Source organism: Bombus vosnesenskii, unplaced genomic scaffold (assembly GCF_011952255.1).
Source record: "Bombus vosnesenskii isolate JDL3184/JDL3185 unplaced genomic scaffold, Bvos_JDL3184-5_v1.1 scf7180000013297, whole genome shotgun sequence".
In the NCBI taxonomy this organism is placed as follows: Eukaryota; Metazoa; Arthropoda; class Insecta; order Hymenoptera; family Apidae; genus Bombus; species Bombus vosnesenskii.
Window position 1 is genome coordinate 1,608,995 of NW_022882947.1, and position 14,739 is coordinate 1,623,733.

General features: G+C 45.4%; 1 protein-coding gene across 3 annotated transcripts in view; it reads left to right on the forward strand.

The window, feature by feature from the left end:
- Window positions 1-14,739, forward strand: part of LOC117233532 — a 178,487-nt gene that overhangs the window by 13,531 nt on the left and 150,217 nt on the right. Inside the window, exon 1 of one of the 3 annotated variants that reach the window (XM_033493915.1) lies at window positions 11,579-13,530. The exons of the other annotated variants lie outside the window; for them this stretch is intronic. Within the exon in view, the coding sequence (XP_033349806.1) occupies window positions 13,476-13,530 (55 nt within the window). The 5' untranslated portion in view covers window positions 11,579-13,475. Of the gene's footprint in view, window positions 1-11,578; window positions 13,531-14,739 lie in introns of those variants that run through there. 3 annotated transcript variants of the gene reach the window in all.

The window sequence follows — 14,739 nt, forward strand, 5'->3', positions numbered from 1 at the left end:
AACAGAGGCCGTATTAACCCATTCGCGTGTGCAGAACTACAGAGCCGAGCCTGAGCTTAGCGTAATCCGAAGCTATTGACACGCAATGCGTGTGCACATTCCACGGAATTGTCACGCGTCTGGCGCTTCGTCTCGTATCCGAAAAAAGAAATCGCTCGTCTACGTCGAATCCACGTAGCCCTGTGTAGCCTCGAGGAATTCGTTGATATCGCGCGTCTCGACGATTTAATTTTTTAATCGCGACGAACGCTTCGCCACACCTTGACTTGTAATCGCGGTATCGCACGGACAACAGGCAACATCGCGAGAGAATCTGGTGCAGAGCTACGACAAGGTGGCGAAGCGAAAACCCGATTTCACCCTTTTTTTGGCTCGTTTTTGACTCGCGTGTGCGCGTTGGTGGATCCTGGTTCGCTGGCGTATTGAATAGTTTACGGCTTCTAAATAAGCGGCCCTCCCGTTCCCAAACAATTTGCCCGCGCCACGGATCGCTCGTAAATAAAGATAATCTATTCTACCCGGAAGATAAAAATCGTTTCGCGGAGCAAGGTTGGGGCGAGACTTGAGACGAAGGAAGAGGAGGAGCGAGATGAAGAAGGACGAGATGGAAGGCTACAAGGGGAAAGAGGCGTCGTGTACACGAAGCGGGACGCTACGCGTTCGTTCCGCGGGTGAACGATCCTCCAGTTATTCATTTTTACGTCGTTCATTGGCCGGATTTTACGAGGCAAAAATGGTGAAATTGCACTTTGTGCGCCGTGCGTGCCCCGCTCCCTCTTTCACTCTGTGCGCTCTTTTCAGCCTTTCTTTCCCTTATTCTTACGCTCCGGAGAGCCGCGGTTGCGATGTCGAGGTAGCTGATGGGAAACCACCTCGGGATTCACCATTGCTACTCTTTCTTCCATGGATTCCTGCCTTTTGATCATCGTTTCGAGGCGTGATCCTACGATCTCGTGAATTTTAAATCCCACGTTACTATAGTAGCTGAAAAAACGCGAGTTTTAGAGGAAAGGAACGACGACTGTTAAACAAAACCCACGATGGACATTTATTTTTGTTGCTCTATTCCGTAGATACGAGTCTTTTTGAATATTTTCAAAATGCAAATTCGATAGAGGACATCTCGCTTCGTTCTATTCTTCTTACACACGATTACGAGCCATTTCGACGTAACTCGCTTAATTACAGAAGATTTCCTTCGTCGTCCGGTTATTCGTCATTCTAGCACATCGTTCTGAGAGTCTTCAAGTTTCATCTCGCCACTGTCCAGCAGCAAAACGTCGCAATTACGTCGTCTCTGCGGACGCTACTCGATTTTACTCTGCTTAGCCAATTTACGACTGTTTCTAGTATTTTACTGCCTTGTATCCTGTCAACGATAGCGATCGTTGACTATTAAAACGCTGAAGAAACATCGATCGAGCGTCCCGTTTTTTTTTTTTTAGTGGTCCATGTCCATCGGATTCGAGGAATCACGCCACCCCCTTGTAATAACATTTGACATTCCAGGCGCCAGTTCCCTCAATTATTGCTAGCTTCCAGCGATACGTCCGTACTTAACGTCCCGATGACGAATTTACGATGTTTTCTCCTTTACGCAAGCCTTCGTCTTACAATTTCACACGCCTGTCTCTTCGACCAAATTGTATTAAATTATAGGGGCGAGGGGAGCTGAATTAAACAGATTTATACTGTCGAGGAAAAATTTGAACGCACCAGGGTTTTTCAAGATCGAAGACGAGCAAACTGTAGCGTAAAACATCGAATCTGTTACTAGGTCGATTATTTTACGGTGAAACTTATATTATTAGACCATCATCGAGGTTCTTGGTGTTTCTCAAGCGAGTTTTTCTCAATTACGAAATGCTAGCGTATTCGTAACGTCTCTAATGAGTAGCTCGTTTTTTAGGAATTGCGCTAATTACAAATCTTCTGTGCTGCTAGTGCACATCGAATCTTCCATAGCGGCATCGAGAATGAAAAAGCTAAAGGATAAATAAAACGAACGATAGAGGGAAAATAAATTAAAGAGGAGTAAAAATAATACGAAAAGGTTGGACAAGAAAAAACAGAAAAGTACGTAAAGGCTGGAAGAAACAAACACGCTGTGTAAAATTCATTGGAACCGTTAACGTTTTCATTTGTTAGACATAAATCTTTCCGCTTCTAGGCGTGCAGCTATATAAATTAACTAGAGACACGTCGGATGTCACGTTGGAAACGCGATAAACGATTCGCTGTTAATTAAGGGTCCCTCGTTTATTGGCCAAAGCGTTAACAGGTTCGAGCGGGGAGAATAATAAATTAGTCGATGATCTTTTTCGTTCCCGAAGACGCCTTCCGTGAGTCCGGTGGCTTCCTCCCTTCTAAATTATTATCGCTCGTAAAGCGTCCATTTTATATAACCACGTTCGATCGATGACAACTAGCACGCAGTTGTTTGATATCCAAAGGAAAAATAATCACTCGATTCCAATTGGAAGCGTGAATAATCGTGGATAGTTGGAGTTTTCGTTATGTAATTGTCAGGTTTTAGGAGGTCGGAGATTAATTTGTTATCGACCAGGAGCCATTTTAACTACCGAATATAGGAATAGGAGATGTACAAAGTGTTAGCTAATGAGAGATTTTATTTTTTGATAATTAAAGCCGAACGTATGGTTGCGTGCCTGTCGACAGGTTCAGTTCGTCGAAGATGAAAGATTCTTGCGTCTTGATCTATAGAGCAATGAAACAGCGTTTTAACGCTTCTCTTCTAGAAAGTCGGACGATCCGGATAAAATTTTTATTCCGCTTTTTCCATGAAAATTATGGCAATTTTTAACTGTACTGTACGATTCTTCGTATGATACAAATACGTTTGTCAGAGCTTAGATCAAGCGTTCTATTAAAACATCCGCTGAAACTTACCGGCACACGTTCAACCACAAGGACATTAATAAAACAGAAATAATTTGATCGAGCGCGTTGAATGACACGCGTGGGCCAGCATTTTCATCGTGGAAGAACACGATCCATGAAAACCCACACGCGAGCGTGGAACAAGTTTCCATGATTGCTTGATCCACGGTATCTTGCCTTGAAAACGTTGTTCTAACCGAATGTCGAGCTCGCGCGAGTACACGACTGATCGATTTCGATTACACGTCGATCGTTTTAACAGCACACGTCGGTCAATATAATTAACGAGTTGCTCGGACAAGAACGATTGCGTAAGCAGCGTGCAAGGAAAGCAAACACTTTTTAGACGAAGCAACGTTGAGAAAGCCCGTGGATTAATTAGTTCTCAAATCACGTACCGATTTTTTTTTTTTTTTTTACTTATGGCTCGTTCGACCACGTTTCCTTGACCTTTCAAGTGCGCGTATATTCCTCTGACCTTTACCTCCGCTGATTCATCGGCATCTGTCGGCGTTACCTCGACAGTTATAATCGTGCGTGTTCGCGTTCGTCATTCCATTTATCGTCTCGCGATATAAATCGCCATGAACACGACTAAGTTTGGACTTTGAAAGGAGAGACAGCCGGGAATCGAGCTTCGAACGAGCGTCTGTCTTCGGATGGTGTTCCGGTTGCGACTGCTTCCGATTTTCTTTAGCGTTGGAAACAGTCAGTCACCGGAATGGCGAGGGTTCAACCGAATACGAATTTTTATTTTTCGATAGCGACAGAAAATCTTCTTACAAGCTTTCCCGGTAAAATAATGCAGCTCCTCATTTCCTGTATCGATGATTCGAGTCTTTGGAAACACGATTATTCGCCTGACGTGATTATCTTGCATCTGTATGCGACAGATACTTTTCATCGCGCTACTGATAAAGTCTTTCAGTGTCGGATTCTCGCTCGAGACGAAAGTGGCAACAGAATTATTATTATTAAGAAACTCTATATATACGTAGCTCCGCGAAACTTTATATCCTTCGATACTCAATTAATTATTTCCGTCTCGGCTCTCTATTTTCTACAATTGCCCGGCTAAGTGGAAGCTGAGGATCCCTCTGCGTTTAGTCCACGGATTAACGAGAATCGTTGTTTTTAAATTATTCGAAACGGCCACCGAAACGAGCGAATAATAAAACGGGCACGGCGTTTATGTTTTATACACGCGGCCGGGCATCGAACAAGGTATTTAATTAACTAAAATCCGCGAACATTATTCGATCCGATCCTCTTCCTGCGTGCTGAACGGCGAAGCAGAACATTCCTGTAAATTACATCGAAATTAGCCGTACGTTACTAAAGCAGCCTCGTTTCTCTCCCGGGTACAGGCAAAAAACTCGCGTGGTTCTGCGAGGTTTGGTTTAAAGGCCATGAAACTTTTTCACCGGAACTTTACGCGATCCTGAATGGAGAAACGCGAGGAGAGTACCTCTCCTCTTCTTCTTATTCTTCGGCTCTTCTCTACTCCCTTGGGATTTTTTTATACGTAATGAATTTTGTGACGTGCCCCATGCTCGTTCCTTCCACCGAGGGGACACTATTAAACCGGGTTGAAAGGATAAGCTCGAATGAAAAATGGAAGAGGTAAAACGCGTCCAGGACGAAGCTCGCTTCGATCAAAATGAGATTGTAATTAACGCGTTTATGCAATACGCCGTTGACTGGTTTCTAGTTAATAAAAGGCTGCGTCGCCGTTTTCCCCCCTCGGGCACAAAGTTCTCTTTTATCGTAATTAACGAAGCTGAAAAATCGGCGTTGTTTGAGGTTAAGTTTGATGACGCGGTTGGTATGCGATGGCGGGAAACGTAATTAATGAACGAAGCGTCGAGTGTCGAGTTTTAGTATGGAACGTGTTTATTAATTGGCTCGTTTATTGAGATTGTGTCAGATAATAAAGTGGCCGAGAAAATCGAGCGTTTTTGTCACCGGAAAGTGTTAAGTACCTCGGAGAAAATGTCTGCTTCCAGTTTTTGCTGGTCTTCTTCGCGTTACGGTTTTCGTGTTCGTTAGATTTTTATATTTATGCGCATCGAGTTACGTGGATGTGTTGCAGATTATTCACGGCTAGAACTGTTAATTATCGCATCTGTAGAATGCGCATCTGTATAAGCGTTACGAGAGAAAAAAAGGTAGAAAAGCATGTACCATTTTCTTCCATATAAATACGAATATACTATGTCGTTTCCTGCGTTTATCTGCTTTTTAGAAGAATTCAATTCTTACGTATATATAGAATAATGATCCAAGTTTTCACCGTTATCCGAGAATCAATGCCTGTTTCAAAATCCCGTAGACGGACTATCGACCTGAAAGTCAGTTGAAATCGAAATCTCTCGACGGTATCACGGGCGTTCGTGCAGCCTGGCTCGTTTGGTTCGTGGCTCATTAAGGCCGTGGTTCGTCGTGTGTTCTCCGCGTACATCATAATAAAAATTTCGTAAAGCAGCTGCCCGTTATCGTTTTTACGCCTCCGAGAGTGTAGACGCGAGTCCATTGGCCTTGCAGAGGCCAAGTTGTTACGCTCTTCCCCTTCCGGTTCTGTACTCTTTGGGCCAATGATTTCTTTCTCCTTCTCTGTTTTTCCTTTTATTTTAACGCGGGACGCTTTTAAGGCAAATTAAATACGGCGCAACAAATTACGCGGTGAGCCTGGCTCCTCGTAAATCAGGCGGCCAATAAAACGTCCTTCGAAACGGGCTGAAAAATTCGACCGAGCCATTCGATAGGGCGTCCCTCTTAACTTGGCCCGGAAGAGACGAGCGAACAGACGAGAACGAGAGAAGAGAAACTCGCGATGGGGATTCTCGTGGGACGTGAAGAAGGAAGAAGGGCAGCGGGAGGGGAGCAGGGTGTTTTTAGTACCGGCAGGACGTCTTAATTAAATCTTCGAAATCATCATCGGGTATCGTCGTCGTGGCCGTTGCCGAGGACCGCCTCGAGCTCTCTGTTTTGTCGACGAGCGTAAATTTCTTCGCTGAACGGGACCGTAAAGGTTTAAGCACGGTTCCTTGGTGTTGCATGGGCCTGGAGTCGGTGGTACGAGGTGTTGGTTTCACTTTGTTTCAGATTGGTCATTGGCAGACGCCAACGTTCATCCGATCCTTATCTGTTGAAACCTCGATTATCGAAACAGCGATTAATTGATGGATCGATGAATGAAAAATTTGGAAGTGTAGAGCAGTTCCCACGAAGGTAAATTGGGAAACAAGAACGAGATGTGAAATATTGATATGGTAAAATGCTATTCATTCTTCGGTAGCCAGTTGCAATCGACGTGGAACCACTTTGACTTTACCGTATCTATCGAGTAGAGAAACCACAAGAAACTCGAGTACCAACGTTGTCGAGGGTAAAGTCCGCTGACGCTTGAGAGCTACATCGCTGCAACGATATTATACGAAATGAAACACTATGGTTTCTGACGTTACTTGAAACAACTGCCGGTGAGCAACTCCGAGAGCTAGGTTTTCGAAGCAGCTTCGGTTTGTTTAGAAGCGAGACTCCATCCAGCGTGAATTATAGTGTTTCGGAACGCTGTAATCTTCGCCGGGAAATACGATGATTGGAGCCGAAAGCATGAATTAGGACTGATTCTTCCGGACAGAGAGTGGTCTTCCATGAAGGATCTTTGAGGAAAAGAGACGTTGTTAAGAGGTTCAGGTGCTGTTTCAATTTAGTTTTTTTTCCATGCAGCTAAAACGTACCGGCCTTAAATTTTTATCGATTCATCTACGCTGTAACGTTTGGGCTTAACTTTGCCGATTTCTTTCTTGAGCGTGAGCGAAGTTTCTGGAAAATTACAGCTAAAGTACTTAACAGTCACATCGTGGACTTGATGAAGAATATTCGTAGTTTCTTTTACGCCTCGAATTTTATATTATGCTATGTTAAGTTCCAATGCTAGTTTATTCCGAGCGATTCTTGCATAAAATACGTATTTTTTATCATTATCTCTCAAACGTTTTAAAACGTACGAGACTTGAGTTCGATTCACCTCAACGTACCCCGCACCATCCTCCACGCAACACCTCGATCAGAGCGTTCATAAACACCTTCCAGTGTCCGTTAGCTTCGACTTTATCGCGAAATTTACAACTTCCTGTTCATCAGCGATATCGCTTGTTTTGCACGAACCGCAACACGAGAGTAGGCCAATGGACATGAGAGTTGACACTACTCGTTACAGTGTCACCTCGATACTCTCGAACCTTAGCCAAGTACCACTCTGAGCAGCGACTCGAGAAAGAAGGAAGGAAAGAAAAGATGAACAGAAGAGGATAGGGGAAAGAGGGAAATAAAAGAGACCCAGTTCGATCCACGGTGCCTGGAACGTACAAAAGGCAGCTCGTTATCAGCTGGTCCCATCTTATCAGGCTGAAGCAGCACGGCCGATAAATCATCCGAGTCCTTGGCGGGGCACCTTTAATTACCAGCCGTACATCGGTGGAAAAAAATATGAAGACGTAATACGTTATCCGGCTGCCTCTCTTCGTGCCTACCGGTAGATAGGGAGGCTGGTCCAGTTGATGCCGAGAGGCGTTGCTCATAAATAATGAACACGTATTCATGAACGCCACTGGTTACTTCGGCCCCGATGATGAGCTATGGCTAGGCCGTGGCTTCCAGTCCCGCGAGACGACTTTAACGCGTCGATTTCGAGCCGATCGTCTTCCGTTTGCTTCACTCTGTTTCTCCGGATAGTCGTTCCTCCGGAATATATAGACCGGGCGCAGGTTGCTCGGGGCACGAGCAAAGATTTAACTGTGTGCTCGTTCGAAATCAGGTTCGAGGAACTGGTTAATGTTAGAATTGCCAAATCAGTTAAAATGACAGAGTCAGATTCGAGGTACTCGCAAGCATCAAAGAGCTGCAGCTGCCTTCGATAAAATTAACAGCGACTTTTATCGAAATGAAGGCAACGAGTGGTTACTCAAGCGTTTCCAGTTTTGTCGACTGTCGTAAATTTTCGATAGCCCGTGCGGCTATTCTAGTTGGAAGATGTTTTTATCGCGGACAAAAGAATACGCGAAATGTAATTTGTTCGGTTAAATCCATCTACTCTGCTCGCTAAAATAAGAGTATTCCGCTGCTTGTTAGGAATGCCGATAATTTTAGCTTTAATCGGTGCTGCATAGCGAACTTTTGCTGCAGGTTATAATTAGCCAGGACAGTTGCAATTGGAAAAGAAGCAAGGACGAGACGAGCAAAAGTGTTACAAATGTTGTGTTTCTTGCTAAAGCTTTTAATAAAATGTGTTTTAATGGGTATCCCGTATAGGACTTTACAGCAAGCAACGGGCAGGTAGAAATATTTTAATCGAGATAAAATTGATGAATAAGAGATGATCTAGCATCTTGAAACAGGAGGAAGTACGAAGTACTTCTTTAACGTAAACTGGAAATTATTCAGAAAGGTAGTATTACTTGTCAACTTTCTTGACAGTTCTAATTTCCGTAAGAATTAAACCGACTTAACGAGTTGTTGCCCGACGAGGATATTTTAATCGAACGGAAAGAAGAGAAGAAAACCATTTAGAATTGCGCATAAACTTCTATGTTGGCAAATTTGTGTTAATTTTGTTTGCAGTCTGGCGTTAGACAGGCAACTTCGATGAAAGTTTGAGAGTTTTGATCAGATCGAAGGGAGAACGTTCACTGGAAAGGAGGGAAACATAGAAAGATGATTGTTCAGTCGCTCGGAGCGATGGAAAATGTGGTAAAACGCCGCTTTATCATAGATCAAATATTACTTAGAAAGTGTTGTGCTATTTCCGAAGCTTTCTACGGATTTTAAATCGAACTGGAAACCTTTGACCCAACATTTGCATTACTCAAACAGATACCGTGTGCGTTGCACGTCTAATCGTAAAGTCGACGCGTTTTCGAGATATCAAATCAAGATTTCATCGTGTGAACGACATATAGTAGCACGAATCGTTTCGAACTATTTGGGGAAGCAGAAAAATATGTTAAAAATATTTGCTCAAATCGCTCAAGTCACGAGATGTAACAACAGGCAATCTGCCAAAAGTTGGCTAATCATGCGCCAATCACGCGTTCTTTAGAAACGCACCAAACAAACATTCTACAAAAAGAATCGCTGCACTCATCTTGGTAGTACCAAGAAACCAGCAAGCAGCATCACGACGAGCGTAGTTAATCGCGTCTCGCGCTAGCCATCGGCTCGGAGAACGGCAGCGACTGGGCAGGGTTTCGATTGACGCTAATCTCTGGTATCGACGGTGCCGAGGCGATTACTACATCGTCGTGGGACGAAGGGATGGGTTCGACGGACCGTTTAATCGCGGCTGGAGCCGCGAAAGAGAAAATGGCCGAGGTGGAAATGGCTAGCTCCGGAAGCTGGCCGATCGGCTTCGGATAGGAAGGATCGACGAACTGGAAGGCGAACGATTCTCCTTGTCGTCGTCTTCGTCGTCGTCGTCGTCGACATCGTCTTCGTCGTCGTTGCCTCGAATAATCTCGAAGGGAACGGATATCTAAACGAGGACCTTGAAGCCAGCCCGCGGGCGATGCACGCGTACATATGTACGCTCTCCGGAGCGGACGTATGGAAGTCGAGTGGTTCGCCGAGTGATATATATCGACCGCGATATATCGCTCTCTCGATGCCACGACTCGATCTTCGGGCCATAGCGGTCGGAGGAACGGGGATAGAGAGAGAATGAGAGAGAGAGAGAGACGGCCGAGAGTAGCATGCACAGAGAGGAAGGCCTCCTCGCCACGCACTCGTTGCAAACAACACGCCACCACGCCCTCGTGAAACAATGTGATGGTTAACCTAACAAGCTCTCATCCGTGCTCTCGAGCGTGCTGAGCTACCCTACCGTGCTCTGCACGGTTGCAGCCTCGTTTCGTTCGCCGTTTGCACTGCCCGGTCGCCACGCAGAGAGACGCCTAGGGCAACACTTCCAGGACACCGGCGTATACTACCGATATTCCGCGGCGATAACGATGTCGCGACATACGCGAGTCAAGTCGTGGGATCGCAGGGTTATGGCCCTGTTAACCAGCCCCTGACGATCCTACGCGACTTTCCTTTCGTTAAGGTAGCCGTTCGATAGGTGCTTCGACTTTTTGTTACGTTCGTCGCAGGTTCGTTCGACTTCCTCTTTTCTCTTCCTAGGCAGATTGGTGGTTCGTTGATGGGATGCGTTATGGTCCGCGTGGAAGTGGAATAACGATGAAGCTGAATTGAGAATGCAGCTTAGGTCGAGTGGTACTCGTCGTTCAGGATATTTTTTTTTCTAACTAGAATGATTATAGTATATTAGCGGACGTTATGTTTTCGAGCGTTCTTCCTTGAATATGTGATCGAGACGATAATTTGTTTTTTTAACGCCAATCTAACTGACCCAAAGTACGTTAAAAGTTTCATCCGACGATTTCTCTCCGACGATCTATTAAATATAGATCTTGTCTACTTTCCGAACGATGAAATTAATCACTCGAACGGATGACAATTTCTAAAAACAGTTGAATAGTTGATCGTTGCGTTTGCGGGTACACGCGATTGTTCTGAAACCGCATCCATATCCGCTCGCGGCTGCAACAAGGCATTCTTGTCTCGTTTTATCGATATACTGTCCAGCTAGACGAAACGTAACTCCGTTCAGTTAGAGACGTAAAGAAAGACGTAGTTAGACAGCGTACGACGTTCCTCGACGACGAGTCAGGGGACAATCTGCCATCAGGTTGTAGCCGTGGATCGGTGGAAACGCCTGGAATTCAATACCCTTCTGTTCCTTCGGTGAATCCAAATATGGAACTCGCCAACGACCTTTGTAGGAAGCCATAGTCGGTACCGGAGACACGAAAGTACCGCGTGTGCCTTTTGTCCGAACACCGAGTCGAACCTAAATGAAGGAATCACTCTTTCTCTCTCTTTCTCTCTTTCGAAATGTCCTCCACATATTATTTTTTTTTTAAATACGTTTTCCTTATATTTTCTTGAATTTTATTTGCATTCTTTAAAATTCAAATTAAGTTTGCATTCTGCCGTACGTCGTACAAGTTGTATTAACAAGCTACGGAGTCCTGAATTTGCCAAGTGTTTGCGAATCTTTCACTCTTGCGATGGTATCCGGTAGCGGTAGCCTAAGTAGAATGTGAAATTCACGATCGGACTAATCGTTGCAGGACAAATCGTTCCGGTAGACTTTCTATCTTTTATGAGAGCGTTTTTGCGTAAATATGTAAGAAACTGCGACAGCGAACGATTATATAATACATTGTAAAACTAATTCAGTAGAATTTTCTCGATTCTTGCGGAATTCCCACGCGGAGATTCCGATCTCTTTACTGGCAGAGAATCTACGTTTAGTATCGAGATACGGTTTTAAAATAGTTGAAACAGCATCGAAGCAAAGCTACGCAATACCTCGCGAGATATTGTAATATTCACGATCTTCGATCTATTACAAAACCATCGTCGGAAACCTCGATGCAATCCGTTGGTTTCGAATCGTGCGACAATAACCTAGAATGCGGCGTCATTTTTCTCTCCAAAGAAATTCGTTCGTCCCAGAGCAGACATAGTTCAACGAAATCGCGTTTCTTCTTCGCGTCCGATCGAAAAGAATCAAACGAGGATGGTCGGTAGACGCGTCCGAAGGAACCATATCCACAAAGAAATCCCGAAGCGACAGGTTGCTCCGATCGGACGGTGCGCTCGGTTCTCGAGGTCCTGTTCGATTCCTACTCCTTCTCGTCGGCCGCGGCGGTCGCGTATCCTACCAAGCACGGCCGCCACCACCGTGGATTCAGTCGAGTACCACCACCACTGCCACCTTTTGTCCACCACCACTTGGTTCGGCTACCACCTCCTTGTTCGCAGGCAGCGCGGGGCACCTCGCCATGTGACTGATTCCCCTTCTCCGCAGGTTGACGAGCGGTGGGCCTGCCTACCTGCCGCCCGTTGCCCCGCTCCCATTACGACGCGGACTCTCGCGGCAGGTGCACCAACCTAAGTGCCACTCCGCTTACCTGTGTGTCGTGCCTACCAAGCCAGCGTGTCCGGTGGTCAGGTTCTTCCCTCTCTCTTTCTTTCTCTCTCTCTTTCTTTTTCTCTCTTCTTTTTACCTCTTCTCTTTTCTTTATATATTCCTTCACCCTTTCTCTCCCGCCGCGTGTGTCTCCTCTTCTCACCCCCTACCAAGCTTCGTCCTTCTCCCGCTGTCTCCGTCTGTCCCCTTCGACGTCGCCTCACGCAGCAGTGCGGTGTTGTAGTGTCGTGTCATCCTGCGCTACGTCAACGATCCTCCCGAACGTGTGGAGGCAACGATCGATCGATCGCGTATCCTCTCTCTGACTGTCCGTCGCTACCGGGTCGTCGCCGTCGTCGTAAAGGTGACGCGTCCTCCGACAAAGTCTCTTAGGGACGCGAAGCTTCTAAAACGTTTGTGAGAGAGAAAGAGAGAGAGTGTGTGTGTATGTGAGAGAGAGAAAGACACTGTTTAACGTCCTTGGCTCGTCGGATGTTCGTACGAGAAGATTTGCAATATAGAGGACAGAGAGGAAGGAGGAGACACGATTCGGTTCTAGCCGAGGTCCGCGGTCGTGTGTAAACAATCGTGGAAACTGGAAACTCGAAGGCACTCGGGGAAGCGGCGAGGAGCGTTCGAGAGGTGTTCGCCACGCGACAGTAGACCAGTACGAGACCGCGTCAGTCGAGGGTCGGACGACGATCGTCGACGATCGCCGACGCGGAAGATCGCCGGAGTTTTGCGCGAGTGTCGATACAGTGTTCCGAGAGGATCGGTGAACGACGAGCCTCTCGTTTAAACAAGGAGGAAGACGAGACTAACCCTCCACTCGTGTGACTGTGTGCCGAGTAAGAGGAAGGAGGGGACAGTGAAGGTGTCAAACGTCCGCGACTCCTCATTGACATTTCCGTGACATTTAGTGCGCGACCGCGCGGCAGACGCGACGATTCGAGGCGACGCGACGCGACGCGACGGTGTTTTTCGTGTAACACGCGTGCAACATCGTTATGCCGTGCTGTTCCTCTGCTCTTACGAACACGACCACTGTCCTCTGGTAGCAAGGCCAGAGCGAAACCACGTCGCGCCGATGACGGATCGTCGTTCGTGCTTTATCGTCGCAAATTTCTTATCTACGCTTAACTGTTTAATGAAATTGATCGTTGGACGTGCAGTCGTTCGATAAAGGCAGGCTCGACGATCTTTCGCGTTCGTTGGCGACCCGTGCACAACCAAGTGATCGTTTCGGTGCCGGAGGCATGATCCTTGTCGGACTTGTGCGTTTGCGCGTGCTGCAGATTTGACGTTCAACAGGTGGTTTGGGTATCGCCAACGTGCACGAGCTGGAAACGTTGAGAGCTTGACGAACTCGAGCTAACTCGCGCGTAGACTGATCGGGGCGATTGAGTCTCGTTGAACGGAAAAGGGGGTTGATCGTTGATTGCAAGGGAAGCTGTTCGTGTCGGAAATCAAACTGGACATACTCACCGCTACGTCGGGGCGTACGGAGTGGAGATGTCCGCGGGTCGCTGAGAGAATGAGGGAGCTGGACACCGAGAGCCCTGTTGTCTGGCCGGCCTGGTGTTACACTGGTGAGTCGATTCGTTTCGTACATTTTCTTTCATAGAGTGTCGAATCGTTAGGTCGTTGGCGAATAGATAGTTCCGCAACGAAACAGCCGGCAGACACAGGTTTGGTCCGTTAAAATTAAGGAGAGCGCAATATTTAACACAGAGCGACGTGATATTTATTATATTTTAGGTCTTTCTTGTAGAAACAGAGCTACTCGAAAAGAAAAATCGCGACCCTTCCATATATTTTTGACGTGGATTGTTTGCTTAAAGTCGTTCGACGAAACGAGAATCATCTCTTGAGAGACGCGTAATCCTATTGTAATGTCCTATCGTAGGAACAGTTGAGACAGGGAAAAAGTTATCGTATTAGTTTCGAGTTACTTAAATCTTTCGTTAGTGCGGAATTTTTTGCGTTATTTCCAGTTTCAGTGACACCATTTGTCGAGCAAATAAGCTATTAGCATCTTCATCAATTTCAGGTAGTATAACGAACCGAGGTTTAACGTTGATTCGCATTTTTATTCGTCCAATCGTCTATTTTTTGAGAAATGTATGGTATTCGTGGAGAAAAAGTTGAATACTATATTTAGTAATTAATTTCGTGGAATCTATTTCTCGAATATCGTTAATCTTTTTTTTTTTTTATCTGTAGCAAGGCTCGATGGATCGAAAGATATTTTGTAAACACACAGTTTTTCGAAGCGCATGGCGTCCAAAATATTTATCCTGCGGTAGTCGGACTTACATACCGTTGCCATTCATCGTCCAGGTTTCATTGAGAACAATGCTTTCCATTGATTACAATAATTGTACCCCGGCACGGATAGTACGACGTTGGCATAGGTCGTAAGTTATATGTCGCTATTCACACTTTTCTGAGTGAAAATTGCAATATTCATCGTTGCATCTCTTGGTATTTCATTGGTAAGAGAAATTAATATATCATTTTTACACGATAAATAACAATACGTGCGCGATTGTCTAGATTTTCGTAAGTGTGACAACTATAATAAGGAAAAACTTTTTCAAGTTTCTTTCTGAACTTGTCGTTAAGCTTATACCAAGTACATAAGAATATTCAGATTTCTGTGAATGTAAAGGTACAAATACTATATCTATACTCGGACGAAATAGGCATTTGCTGACATTTTATTACATTTGAATCTTCGTAAAAGAGATCATTTTATTAAAATTAATAGCCGTGAGCGCGTAATTCTGTGGACATTC